The sequence below is a fragment of the Diadema setosum genome, chromosome 18 (genome assembly GCF_964275005.1).
Source record: "Diadema setosum chromosome 18, eeDiaSeto1, whole genome shotgun sequence".
Classification (NCBI taxonomy): domain Eukaryota; kingdom Metazoa; phylum Echinodermata; class Echinoidea; order Diadematoida; family Diadematidae; genus Diadema; species Diadema setosum.
The window spans coordinates 5702392-5718002 of NC_092702.1; the positions used below are offsets into that span (position 1 = coordinate 5702392).

Here is a 15611-nt window from a genome sequence, read left to right on the forward strand (position 1 = left end):
ATTTCCACTTCATTTTCTTTTTGGAAGACTTGAAAGGTCTGTGTGAAGACTTTGTCTTTCAAATCCAAAATATACACACAGGTCTTCATTTCATAGAGAAAAAAATTAATTTCACTTTGGTAAACTTTTTTTCTATTTGTTTGCTTAAATCCTGGTTGTCTCACAGCAAACCATAAATTTCAGTCATTGGATGAGGAGAAAAACTGGGATCTTCTAATCTGGATTTGAAGATTCAAATGCAGATTTTGACTTGAGCCTTTAATAACATTGCTATTGCACTATCATCATCCCCCATCATTTTCATTAACGCAACTATAATGCTGCTATTGTCATTATCATTACTACTATAATTTTGAAATTCATGCTTCCATAAGATGCCTACTATGTTCATTTCATGGTGTACTTTAATAAGCACATGGTGAAAATTTGCGACCAAATGTACAGCCACAAAGGCACGAAGCAGCAGCAGAGCCACTTGATGGCTCCACATAAATCATATCCTCACGTAAGCAGCCTAGCTAATACTGCGGGGAGCCAGGATACGTGTAGGGTATGCAATATTTCTCCACATGAACATCAGCAAACTAAACCCTCTCCTACTCAGAGTCATGCTTACAGGACTGAGATCTCATCACCTTGCAATGCCTTCACTTACCACTATCTAAATTTGTAATTGTTTGACATAAACACAGACGGCTGAGCTGAAAACGGTGGTATGCCTTCCGGGTACCGTTTGCTATCAGGTAGAAATGAATTCATGAGCTTCATTGATGCATATTTTTGCCACCAAAGTAGCTGTTGCTTGATGTGCTTGCTTCTGGAGAATTGACGGGGTCTGTAAATCAGCATAACACACGTCCATCAAGTTCTCCCAGGCAATCGGGAAATCTTTCTTCTCAGGGCGGATCCAGGAAATCCGTAAAGGGGAGGTGCCTTTACAAAATTAAAGGAGGGGCGCACACACCCCCCATTCTTTTTCTTTTTATTTCTTTTGTTTTAACAAAAAATAAAGAGGGGGCGCACGCCCAGTGCGCCTCCCTCTGGATCCACCACTGCAAGGATGGAAAAAGAGCTATTGAAGCACAAAGGAACATGAATCTCTGTTTCTTTGTCAAGAGATATGGTAGCCAGTTGCACAGTACCATGGAAATATCATGCAGCAATAAGAACATAAATACAATTGCTGTCAATGCCGATCACCGTTAACATCTTCATGAGTCCTTTTTGTGCCCATGGATTGAACTCATAACATCCTGCTGAGCCATTCCATTAGCATTCAGTCCATCCTCCACCCTCTGACCTTGAATCAAAGTTAGATATCCCACTCAGGCATCCAATAAACACCACAGTCCCACTTGAGATTTAGATGATATATAGGCATTAGGAGAATTAAGAGATCTCCGTATCAATGACAGTTTGTTTCAGGACAGCTATGCCAACTGGTTAACAAAGCAAGCCACAGGATGAGGCTCTGAAGAATCAGAGGGGAAAAAAAGAGTAATCGTTGTCATCCAACTATACATTTGATATTCCAGGAAACTTTGCAGAAATTTAGGAAGCTTGAATTTCCATTTCTCATCTCAAAACCAGATTGGCATACTTGAGCCCTAATTTGACACCAGATAACTATATCCAATATATATACATAAGTAACTTTTTATGTTGCCAAGGTAACTTGGAGCAAATTGATAGGGTATTGAAGAAGAAGGGAGAAATGTGCAGTAAACTTGATATCTGGTATGTAAGTCTTATTTCTGGTCATATTTCTAGTTTTGTTTCACACTTTGTTTTTGTTTTGTTTGTAATTTACATTGACAATTCTACTCTAAGAATGACATGCAGAGCTTGTATTAAATTTGATAGGCAAAGATTCTAGTTGCTTTGGTTTCAGACACATAGCAGGTTGTAGCCCAGTGCTGTATCTGGATAAATTATCTCATTCCCCTCTTCATCCTTTGAGACACTAGGTGTATATGGGGCCAAGAAATGGTGGTTGTGCTGCATGACACAAGTTAATCCACAAAATTCGTGCAAAATGATAGCATGGTTCTACTTAACCCTATTAATGCCAAAGAGAAGTGCATCGTGTTCAAGAACTTTGGTATCTTTTGCAAGAGGGCATAATTAATAAAGGTTAACAACATGGCACTCTCTGCCATGTCTGTCAGACTCTCTGTATACACACTGGGATCTGTTGCAAAGTGGGTCAAAGGGCGATTGGTGAAGAGTTCCCCTTGCAATGTGCTCAAACCTGTTCTTCATGACAGGTCTTGGATCAACCTCATCCCCAGGAACATTAGCCGAGCAAGCCCATCCATCAACGTGATGGTGCGTCACAACATGGCCGCTATTCCCCTCATTGTCTGACGGCCAAGGCGAGGGGCATTAGACAAACAGGGTGCTTATAGAACATCCATGCATCATTTGAAGTGCTCCGCCATGGAACGGAGAAGAGGGAGCAACCCAACTTCCTAAAGGAACCATGCACTATTTCCACAAACAGAAGACAGAAAGATAGATAGATAGATAGATAGATAGGTAGATAGATAGGTAGATAGATAAATAGATAGATAGATAGATAGATAGATAGATAGATAGATACTGTAGATAGATAGACAGAGAAAACAAGAGATTGAGAGGAATACAGAGAGCGAAGACCTCGAAGATTGGGGAAAACAGTGGGATATAAACAGGGCTATGATACAAATTGAGATAAATGACATACAAGCCTTGGATACACACACGCCGAGGACACAAGCATGAGAGAATGCTGTGGGGATGCTAAATGATAGAAGGAATACATTCTCGACATTCGTGCGTCAGAAACAGTAGCCGATCGAGAGGTGAGGTGATTAGAATGACGAAGTGAAGAGCAGGTTGAGCAAATAGTAATCAAGGGAAGTACATCAGGAGATATAATGTGACATAAACAGTCCCAAAACATACAATCACATAAAAATAGAACAAAAAACCTGTTATCAACAATTCACCAAACCCCTCCATGAACTGCTATATGAATACCACCTTGCTTTCTTGTAGGATCCACAATGTTTCTCTTGCTTTCATTTGCTTTATTACCTTATGATATAGATATTATATCACAACTGTGTGATTATGTTTATGAGTTATTTTTCTCCTGACATGATGTCACAATTATATGTTAATCATATTCTTAAGACATTTTCCATTATTTTGAAAAATGATGTAAATAGCCACAATTTTGGCCGAGGTCTTTTCTATTTTCAATTAACAAACTGGCAACAAATGTCTTGGTGGGTTACACGCTATGACCGGCTGAAATGGGGACGTATCCCAAGTGATAAAAGCGGATGAAATCTGGTCTTACTGATTGCCGAGGAAGAGGAGGATCGCGCCTTCTCCGGTAGCACCCCATTGGCCCGCGGCACGTCTCCGTTTCTCTTGTCGTGTGACGAACCCGGCTCATTGCAGGAGTCACACATGACGTCCTTCCCATCATACGTCACCTTCTCGCCCGGCGGGAGTGGCGTCCTGCAGACAGACAAAAGCGCAAGTGTGGAAATATTTGCTAAAACGGAAGCAATATGATACGATTCACATAAAAATATACTTTTCCAACAAATGTTAAAAGGTAGTGAGCTTACATTGAGAAAGTAGGTATCTAGAAAGAAAGTTTTGTAAAAAGTGTCTTTTTGGAAAAAAAAAAAATGTTATCTGCTGTATGGGTCAGAACTGTTTAACAAGTTGTAGGAACTAGGCATGACTACCAGCTATGAGAGGGACATACAATAGCTGGATATACATGTACATGTAACTACCACCATGTTTGAAAAATTTATATGGATAGTATGTGAAGACAGATCTATATTACCCCTTCCACAGGACAGGAATTGACAAGAAATCTTTTAGAAGTCAGCAATTATGGATAACCGACAATCCAAATCTTTGCAGTTCCATCAACTGATTTCAACTGAAACCTACACTGAGTGCTAAATGTCAACTTGGAATTTTTATGCCTAATGCATACAGCTCCTTGTGGCTATCAGTTTCTATATTCAGGAAATATGCACAACTCTGCACAAGTGTTGGTGGTATGCTGAACTGGGTGAGTAAGAATTGATTTGCGATTTGTTGACATTCAAGTTCTACAGACAGATGTTATGTGAATCTGCAACATCATGCAGATCTTCCGACATGCATGTCCCAGTTAACACTTGAAATGCATTTAAAATGAGTGTAAACTTCAGCTGTTTTCTTTGGACATTGTTAGATAAATCTTTCTGATATATCCAATACACAGCAAAAAGACATCTAACATATCTTAAATTGTTACACTGTTACAAACAAAAGGCTTTTTGAAAGTCAACAAATTATCTGTAACTGAAAGCAAATGAAAGTTTTGCAGTGAAAATGATAAAATGAGAAATTCTCAAAAATGACCTTAATCAGCTATTCTTATGTAAAATGTACTTATCAATCATGAACAATTTACCGTACATGCCATGTATTCAGCGAGTCTAATCTTTAACGAATCAGGACTTCCCGACAATTTCAGGAGTAATGAAATTTGCAATCATGGTGATCATGACTTAGGCCCTCTACAACTGCATTATCATACACATACCTTATTCATGTTGTATATGTATGAGTGCATGTCACATTCATGTCAAGATCAGAGTTAATCTTTTTTTTTTGTGCCTTGTTGAATATGCAAATACAGTCTAGCAGGTGACTTTTGAAATTCATGAAAATAAAAAACCCACAAAATATATGGCTTATACAGTAGTTTGTTGCCTGAGTTAGGGAGGCATAATCACACAGGATAACTTAAACATTCCCTTTCGCAAACCATGCATTGAAGACACACACTCATAAATATGCACATAATACTTCAAAATCATAGCCAATCTGAATTTGTGTTAGCCATCTAGAAATTTTCTTGACAACACAGCTTTAAAAAAAAACAGATCATGCACAGAAAAGTAGTAGGATGAGAATAACATACTTTGCATATACTACTGTATGTTGATGAACTGGAAAGCACAGTTTACATCTTAGGCTTTGTTTCATATTGGGTAGATTGAATAAACTCAATCCAGTATCTATGAGAAATCATATTACACTATCTCCAATGTACTGAAAAATCCTTCAAGTCTTCTTGAAGGAGAAGGACATAAATGGTTGCAAATAGATACTACTTTTTACAACTTTGATGTACAAGAATAAAACGAGCTTCTTAAGGATACACACGGAGAACAATCAACATAATAACACCTGAGAACGACTGACCTTAATAACATGATTACATGCTATGACTATTCCTTGATTATCACACTAAGCCTTTAGTTTGAGGGTGCAGACTATTCACGTGTTGAAAAAGAGAAAGGCATACAAACTCTGTTGGAAGTTTGTGAAACTTGTACTCTTCTACTTCTGAACTGATAGCCCTTTTCTCTTTTTCATTTACTTTATTCGATCCTAAAAGAGAAGAGAAGTAACGATTTGTCTGTGGTTAAAATGATTCCCTCTTCTCTGGTTCCGGCACCAAGGGAAATTTCACAGATGTCCACAATGCAGTAACCACGCTGAATTTCTTCCATTTACACAGCAAATGCTGCAGAGACCTCACAAAGAAAAAAAGAAAATCAGGGCAGGGTAAATGTCGCCCTCTCGTGAGTATTCAATACCAGAAGACAAAACAAATGGCCCACTCGCTAGGGCGGGGAATGTTGACACAACGGACGAGACATTGATCGTGCCGACGGACGACGGACGAGAGATGAAATCTAAATTGTGCCTGCTGATGTGTACGTGAAAGTCAAGGCTTGGGTGGAGGGGACCCGGTTACAATTTGCCAGAGGACTTGGAGACGATTACCATGACAACCGGAGGGTGGGCCATTGCCTCTTCAAGAGACCATGACCGCAATTGGTTCGGCATCGTTTGATGTTCAAATAGTAGAGCCTTATATCTGGTGCCAAAATCTTCATCTGGCAATATGCGGCACTGCATCATCAAACCTCGCATCTAAGAATGATACATCCCCATCAAATATTCAATACTTCGAACTCATAGCAGTTGAAAATACCAAAACTTAAGACTTATGTGTTCAGAAAATGTCTTCATTGTTTTAAACCAAAATGTCTTGTTCAGTTAAATCTCTCATAGAAATCATTTCTGAGCTGACTACTTGGAAATGATATGCTTTTAATCTGTTCCCTTCAAGATTTTGAAATCCTAACAGACTATGCAGGGAACCAACAAGCTTACCATAGGCAAAGACTTTAATCTGACAACTCAATTAATCCATTCTGTGTCAATAAATCAAATGTGCCAGATTTTACACAACAAACCTATGGACAGGTAAATAATGTGGTAGGAAGAGGGTTAAATGATGTCAAGAAGAGCAAACAGACCAGTATAGAAAAATTTCACAATTACGAATTCTTTTCATATCTTCCAGAGATTACACCACAGTATTATCTCCTCAACTTTCACAAACAAGTGAGTTACGCCACTACTTACTTTAAAAAGGTCTAAGTCAGGAGGAGATTAATCTCAATGTACACATCATGATATTTTTTTTTTTTATCTGATCTCTTGATTGACTGCAGCATTTGAATTTAAATGCAATATGACGATCATGTGCAATTTTATAGAATAAATCTGAACATGGGATTCAAGGAGCTAGGAAGTGCTACTTGAAAGATATTGCAAAAATGTACCAGAGCTATAAATATTTGAATTTGCAATTCAAATTTCACTCTATGATTTTGCAATATGCATGATGATTGAAAGAATATGAATACATTTTTAAATAGAGCAATTCTGTAATCTAAATCATAAATGGATATCCTGCTGTTATATAGGGCAGTGTAGTGTAAAATGCATGAAACTATTTGTATGATAATTCAATTTCACTACATAAAGAGATCACTTTATTACATAGCACATCTGGTATTGGAAATATGGTTTACTATCTTCTTTTTTCTTTTCTTGGTAGCTGCTATATCTTATCACACTGTAGAAGAAGTAAAGAGCATTACCTATGAGACACACAAGGCATATAGATAGAGCAAATCACTCGGATTGACTTGTCTGTATCATAGACACCCAATCAACTCAGAGGAGGTTTAGACCAACACAATCATCTGAAACATAGACGGCCACTTTCAGATGGGAAAGTAAAAAAAAAAAAAGAGGGGAGAATTAGACCAATTGATATGTCCGGTGTCATCGATACCCATCCCTGGAGTGCACAACGGGACGTGGGATCACCACTGATGCCAATCTTTTGTGCAAACAACCTGTCTGGGCGCAGACCACCGCTGGACTTGGAATGCAAATACCAGAGGGTCATCCTCAAACTTTCTTTTCTCCGTTCGGCTTCCCGGAGAGACAAATTTGCCCTTCATGTTTCCCCAGGATTGAAGTGCCTGGTATTTGATCTTCACATATTCCCCTCATTCGTGTTTTCGTACTCGACATGTTGGAGCGATTCCAAATTACATGGATGGTCTCGATCTCTCTCTCTCTATCTCTCCCCCGCTGTTGCGACACAACACCTATAAAATGCATGATTTGATCAACAGTGGGGGTACTTAGAGCAGCTGATCTTTATTCTAGGAGGAGATCTCGCACTTATGTCTAATTTTCCTACGTTGAATCATCTAAACTATTTTTGCTAATGTCACATGTTGAAATTGTCCCCATGACACCTATAGACAACCACACATTAAAGTCAGCTGTGAGCAAATACCTATTTTCATTAATCCTTCATTAAATATAACTTTCTTTTTCTGTTTTGACTGTCTCAGCTCATCTACAGTTGTACAATCCCCCATCCCCCTTAAACCCCAAAGTCCTGGTAAAAACAAACAAACAACAAACAAACAACAAACAAACAAACAAACAAACACCGATGTTGGCTTAGGCTGCTTGTTCTTGAAATGCCATTACTGTAAAAGGCAGAAATATTTGTGGAACATTAATTTTTGTGGATTTCACGCTGCTTTTGACAAAAGTAAATTCTAATACTAATACAAATATCTGATGCACACTTTGAACAGGTTTTGTGAACCCAGTTAAGATGGACACAGTGCTTTACAAAAAATAGCTTTTATTATTATTATTATCATTACTATTACTATTATCATCATTATCAATATTATCATCATTACTTATAAGATGTGCACTTCTCTCAGATTTTGAATCATGCAATCTAAAAACATAACGACCCTGGGATACAGCTGCGGAAGATCTGTTGGAACGCTTCCCTAAATTAACCAAAAGTAGTCTAGGCCCACACAGCCATTTCTTTCATCTGTTGTACAGTTTTCATTTTCACTGCAGCACCGTTATTTCCTTCCCAGCAGGGAATTAATTCAGTTGACACCTTTTTGAGTTGATGATGCTGGAAAATGTGCACATGTGTGGTCTTTATATCAATCAAGAAAAGCAGGCTTCGATGGCAAAAAGTCACTATGGCAGGAATTCAAATTTGTTCTCTGAATGAGAAGAGGCAAATTTTACACCTCAAGAGTTCTTTTATTCAGATGCAACATATTTTGCAACTAAATAACAACATAAGAAATGATTGATACTATCACAACAGACAAGTGTGAATGGTATTGTGTCACACTTTCAATCTTAACGCCACACACACCAGTTTTAGAGATATCACTTGACAAACATATAAATGAGATAGTCACAAAGTAATGAATGTATAACTTTTAAACTGTTTTGGTCATTCAGCCATTCATTCACAAATCTATGTTTGTGAATCAGGCAGTGTAAGTAGATTCAGGTAAGAGATAAACTTCAAATCATCATGATCATTTGTGAGCAGTCATTATAAGTCCTTCATTGTAACTTCTACTACCTTTATGGAACATTCTTCCTAGAAGTGAAAAAAAAAATATTGTGGATAGGTCTGTATGGTAGTGTTAAATTCATAATCTCTCAAATTCATGCAATGATAGCTGTATGTGGCCTTCGATCTGTCATGGTGTAGACAGCCAGAATGACTGGACGACTTGTGGAGACCCGACAGGGAGGGAACTCCAACGTTAAGCTGGGTCCAAGGGTTGATTGATGCGTCGGGCTCGGGCCCTGCTTGATTGAACACTCACACGCGCGTGCGACAACCGCACCAATTTTGGCGTTGACTTTTGACGCTGTTCCTTGCCCGCAATCGCATCACACCCGAGCGTGATTGATTTCCTGTGGTTGTGTAAGTGTGCGTATGAGGGGGGATGTATTTATCTATCTCATGATCTCGATTTTGGTTTGCGTTTGTCCCCTCCAAAAGACAAATATGAGGAAAGGGAGAGAGAGAGGAAAGGCCCCCATATGATTGGTCAAGACGAGCCAACTATAGGAGAAGAACAGGGGAGATGGGTCATACATAAAAGGGGACCCGACCTAAAAAGTGACAATAGGCACCAACCCTGGGGGTAGTGTTTAACAAACTGCCTCCACCATTCAGGGGAATTTTTTTTCTCCACAGTGTTTGCCACAATCTGTTTGGTTGTCATCTTGTCTTTACTCATTGTCCCACACTCTGCCTGAGGTGTGCTCTGTTTTTTCCAACTCTGCTCGTGTATTTTTAGCACCATTGTGTCCCAGTCGATAGACCTACAATTGTATTTACTTTAACTCTCAGTCAGTGCGATCAATGGAAAAGAGTCAGGTTCACTATTCAGACTTTTCAATGATATGAACGATATTTCCAAACAAATCTAGACAAAAAGCCGTATGATTGCAGCAGCTGGCATTAGAATGATGCGAATGTATGGTACTACCTTTGAAACATCAAAACACAGAGGGAGGGATCTAAGTTAACCAGCTATCATTATCGTGAATAGTATCTCATTCAATAAAAAATAACCACTACAAATACAGACAATGAAAAGCGAGCTTGCAGACAAAAATGAAGTCTTAGCAACAGTCTGAACTGATCTGAGAGACACTGATAAATTTGACATTGCTGGGACAGCAGCGCGGGAAGATGGAATCATTCCAAAACTGTCTTGCCCGAAGCCTTGAAGTTGTGCAAAATCATTCATTTCCATTCATCACAGAGGTCTGGTCTCCTTTTATAATGATTCTACAATATCACCCAGTTATTCAACCCATTGAGGACGAGTCCCAAGTATACTCAGGCAGGTGTCTATGGGAAATGCGTGTTATAGCAAAATAAAACCGTCCTCAAGGCGTTAAGCAAAGTGTACAGAGATAGACTGCAGCTATTACATTATCTGTACATAATCTCCTGTTCAAAAATTTGAAGTTACTGGTTTTCATCTATGGCACAATTGGTACTGGTTTCTACCCCCCTCCAAAAAAAAAAAAAAACACCCAACAACAACAACTAACAACGACAACCTCTATTATCATCCAGTTATTTTTAGCAGCATTAACAAGAATAAAGTCAGCTATATAAGGAGATAGCTACACGTATTAAAAGAGAGGAAAATAAGAAAGGAAGAATCAGGAAGGGGAGAATAATGAATACAGGTAACATTTGCAGGTATGCTTTTGACCAAGCATCCATGCTGCACGCACTCAAGTGTCATCTCGAAAATCAGACTTGAGTGGTGCAAGATGAAAGAAAATGCGATCTCTAATTAAACGGTCACCCCTATCCATCACCCCATTGTGTCTATGCCCGTGCACGTACTCTTAATAGTCTGGCCTAATTCGACTCGCATCGTCTTGACAACATACACCTCTCTTCACATCTAGACACACGGTTTGAAGGAGTTCATAATTAAAAATCTCAGGATAATCCAATCCAGGTGGGAATACGGCGACAGAGTGCCGTGGCTCCTTTCAAGACCTCTTCTGGAATATCAGATTTTTTTTTTCTCAATTCCTTGAAGCGAAAAGAAATCGATAGACAAAGTGTCTTCGTTGACTGCTCACAGAAACATTTTATTTGCAAGTCTCTGCTCTGAATTTATGATTAAAATTTAAGAAATTCTTGGACTAGGTTTATGAAATTCTCGAACTATTTAAACAGACTATTATCGGTACTGGGTGCAAAATTCAGTTTGAACCTTAATGTACGTCCACACCTTATTTCTTCTCCTATTGAGGTAGAAGACAGTACCAAGGATTGGAAACTGATAAACCCATTGAGGATGAACAGATTTTGATGTAACACACATTTCCCATAGACACCTGTATGAGTATGCTTGGGATATTAAAGTCTTCAATGGCTTAAAAACCACTTAAGAGCTGTCATGTTAAACTTAAGTGCACATTGAATCTCAGTTTTACATTAATTGTGGTATGAACGAGTTTCTATGGTGAGTGCTTCCTTTAAAGTTGCCTTGCAATATAAATGAAATCTGTAGAAAATGGTAAGTCTGCCTGTAGAATGTATAATTCTTGTATAATTTCATGCCCTAATGTCAACTATTCAGAGAACAAAGGAAATGAAATCTACCAAACAAATCATCAAGTTTCAGCATTAACATTCACATAGTATTTCAAAAGGAACCTATCCATTGTACAATAATTTTCCATACTTAATCCTATGGTTGTAAGTTTATTAATAATTGATACATAACAAAATGAACAGATTCAACTATGACATTCTTCAGCATTTTTGAGATATTGTATCATTACACACTCCTAACACCAAAGTCAAGCAAAAAACCTCATCAGAAATAGGTTTGCACGAAATAATAAGTAATACCATACTAGAAGTTCAATGCTCACGCACAACAACCATGAATACCTAAGGTTAATCATTAATGCAGTAGCTGCCACATACAGCCACACATATCTTGTTATCATACACAATCTACAAGCTTGTCATCATAAAACTATGCAAGGATACAGATTGTCACAACTCGAGGTATGTTGCAACAGGAAAAAATATTTACAAAGCGATAAGAAATGAGCGGGTCAGTATTTTGTAGAACGCACATCCTTTTATGGCGCAGTGCACATACAGTTTGCACTGTGCTACATGTACATGTTTTCAAAATGGTTTCTCCTAACTCGATGTCCTACCCACTACAGGATTTTGAAACACACAATAGTTGAGAACTTCTTGACAGGATTCCACAGGGATTATAAAGGGCTAGCCATAGACCCTACCCTCTGTGAAGATAATGCAACTGCCACAGTGACATAATACTTTATGCGCAAGCACATTTTAGTGGGGAAAAAAAAAAATCATGTTCCAACTCTAAATGCTAGATTGCCAAGTAACAGCAAATCATGATTGTAATACATAAAGTGTATCAAAAATACAATAGAATAAAAAGAATTGTACATTTTAACCTCTTTAAATGTGGGTAGATATTCTTTTAAAAAAATAAGGGCTTACAACATAAGACTCTTCTATATATCTTCTTCCTGGCAACACATATTACCATACTGCTTGATGATGTTTGCAATATCTGACTACATACAACCTCATGGTCTTTAGCATTCTCTTATTCCTCACAAGCAATACCCCCCCCCCTTCCCCCATCACCACCACCACACCCATAAATTTCCACTGATATTCACATATTAGGTGGGATTAAAGATGATTCATGGATAAATTCAGGCAAAACTACAAAACTATTTATCTAAATATGTCAAATATCTTTCTTCATAGATCACCAACATTCTTTTCCACTCTGAATGTGGAGGCCCAAAAGCAGGCACAGAACTGCAACACCATGCACAAACAATCCTTCCTGAAAAGATTGCCTTAATCCATTGTTATCCCTTGACAAAAGGGGAAACAGACTTGTGGTTTTGCTGATGGGGCGAGGACAAACAAACAAACAAACAAAAAGGGCAAGATTGTCATTTCACCAGAATTAGACTACCCAGCGAGGCCAGAATGCTTCCTGTCATTACAAATAATTGCTGCAGCATATAATAACCAGTCAAAGTTATTTATTCACCTACAAAAAGAAGGATCTGTTGAAAGTACATGGCTGGAAAAAAGAACAACTTTGGCACTAATAATCGCAGGTATATGCTAATATCAAAATTTGGTATTTACATTATTAAAAACCACAGAGAAATTTGGAGAAACTTATGAAAAATGCAAAAATGTTGACTTTCACTTTCTTTTTACTATCACATGAGGAAATATTCGCAGAAATGACATCCATGCCTTTGAAGATGAAAATGATGACTTTTTGGAGACATTTACCTCCAGAAAGACAATGAAATGGAAGAAAATTGGTGCATCACATTCCAGTGAATGGTGACCAGAGACAAGTATTAGATATATGAGATAAGTTTAGATCTATGGGATCACTTCATAGAAGTCTGTCCTTATTCAGAAGCTCTATTATTCACTTAATATCACTTGTGTTTCTTGACATGATTGGTTTTTTTTTTTCTGATTTTATTGGGAAATAAAGACCAATATAAACTCAAATTTTGAACGCAAGTTCCAAATTCAAATTAACAGATTAAACTGATATCTAGAATTCACATTAGAATTCAAAGTTCACAAAGTCCAAATTAAAATTCACATTGAAAATTCACATTCACGGAGAAAAAGGGATAGATTGATATATAGAGAGACAAATTAAGACAGAAAAAATGAGAGGATAGGGGGAATTAGATGAGAAAGATTGATTTAAGACTTCCAATTTGTGCAGGAAAAAATATGGTGAGTCTGATGAATCACTACTAATTCAAGGGAACTGGTGCAGGGTAATTTGTCAGCCTATTTTCAAGTTGTGACACATTTGACTGGAGGCCCTGGAAATTCATGTTCACTGCATTCATCTTATCAAAGCCATCCTTCCTATAAAAAAGGGGGAAAAAGACAGAAATGGGTGTTTCTACAATAAGTACTCAAGCATAGAAAACAATATGTGATTCCATCTGTTTTCTTTAAAATGCTGTAAGCAGTTTGCCCCATTTTGAATTTCAAGTTAAAATCTTTACAAATCCAACTGGAAGTAAAATCAAAAATGCTTTTCCAACCTTCAGGAAGGCCAAATAAATGAACTGGCTGGCATGTGAAAAAAACCCCAATAAAATACTGGTATATACATATATGTGAGAAGCTAGCGTATAAAATCTTTTGGGAAGTTGCCACATTTTAGAGGCAACAGACTATGTTTGTTAGCTAAAATGGTACATTATAATCATAAACCTCAGAATAATTGCTTATTCATCCTTGCTCTGAACTGGAGGTACACGAGAAATGTGTCTATGATATAAAATGCCTCTGATCAATGGATAACATGCAGAATAACAGAATTTTCCAGATGATATGCTCCGATGAGGCATGTAGAAAGGGTTTTACCCTTTATACTTCACTAAGAACAACAACGACTTTGTCATAGATGGGGAAGCCCGGAGCAAAAATCATCCACTAAAACGTGGTGCAAATTGAAATGTCATTCCGCAAGATACTCTGTCATTCACCACAACAATGAAGGAAATGAAGCATGTTATTTGTCACAAAGAAATGAATTCATTGCCAAGCAACACAAGAGCTAGACAACAGCCCAGAAAAAAAAAAAATTGATAAGATCCACTTACTCATTTATATTGACATTAAAAAAAATGGCACTTTGCCCATTTCTGTTCATTACACTTTACAAAAAATCACAATGTCAAGAAATCCATTCTAAATTCATAGTCTATTCCATATCACTATAGTCAGTATATTACTGAAAGAAACGATGAAACAATACAACTTGGCACGCACACAAATACACACAATTTGAATAATTAAGCTCAAGATACACTTGAGTTAAGCAGTCACCTCAAGGCCAGGCGTGCAAAACTGAACGTACAAAAAGAAAAAGGTCAGCATATCATTAAATGAAGTGAATGTGAATGGAAAGCGCGAAAGGTTATGTTTTCGTTGCGGCTGCTTTCTGAATGTTTACCCCGACGATTCGGCAAAGAGTTGACAGCGGAGACAGAGGTAGGCGTTGGTGGATGGGTCGTAGGAGACGTCCTCTCCCCCTAAAAAGGCATGCCTGTAGATCGGTGTTAGTGTTAGTGTTGACATTAGCTTGGTCGGTTGGTTAGTGTTGTTAGGTTAATGATATATGTTGGTCGTGGTGGGTGGATGATTTTTTGGTTTAGTTGATGTTGGTGTTAGTGTTAACATCGGCATGGGTGATGGCAGTGACATTTGTGGTTTGTTAGCAATTGGGTGGCAATTAGTTGGTAATTTGGTTTTAGTTTTAGTGTTGGTGTTAGCGTCAGTTCATTTTGGTGGTTTGTTTTGCATCGGGCAATGGCAAGTCAGCCAATTTATGGTTTACACACACAATCGTATGTTGTGCAAAACAGCACAAAACAAAGCAAAACATGTATAAGTCCATGTGTAACACAAGACGCACAATTGTTGCACTTATGATACGGTGATGTTTCATCACACAATGACACACATAAGGTTCGTAACATGACATGAATATATATACGTGGGGATGCCGAGCAGCACATCACAGGAAGGAAATATATTCATGAATGAAGTCAGGTGGGGAAGGTAAGGGTGTGTAGACATCAGCAAACAAAGATGCAATTAAAGAAATAAAAGAGAGGGTGAAAAGAAATGGAAATCAAATTAACTTCAACGAAAAAGTAAATCAAGTAAAGGGAGACAACAGAAAATAAAAGGGGATAACTCGTACTGATAA

The 15611-nt window shown here is 37.9% G+C and overlaps 1 protein-coding gene across 1 annotated transcript in view; it reads right to left on the reverse strand.

The window, feature by feature from the left end:
- The window catches only part of LOC140242151 (actin-binding LIM protein 1-like), a 220595-nt gene that overhangs the window by 37936 nt on the left and 167048 nt on the right, over nt 1-15611 (reverse strand). The window contains exon 4 of the mRNA XM_072321916.1: nt 3347-3510. Coding sequence (XP_072178017.1) covers nt 3347-3510 — 164 coding nt within the window. The remainder of the gene's footprint in view (nt 1-3346; nt 3511-15611) is intronic.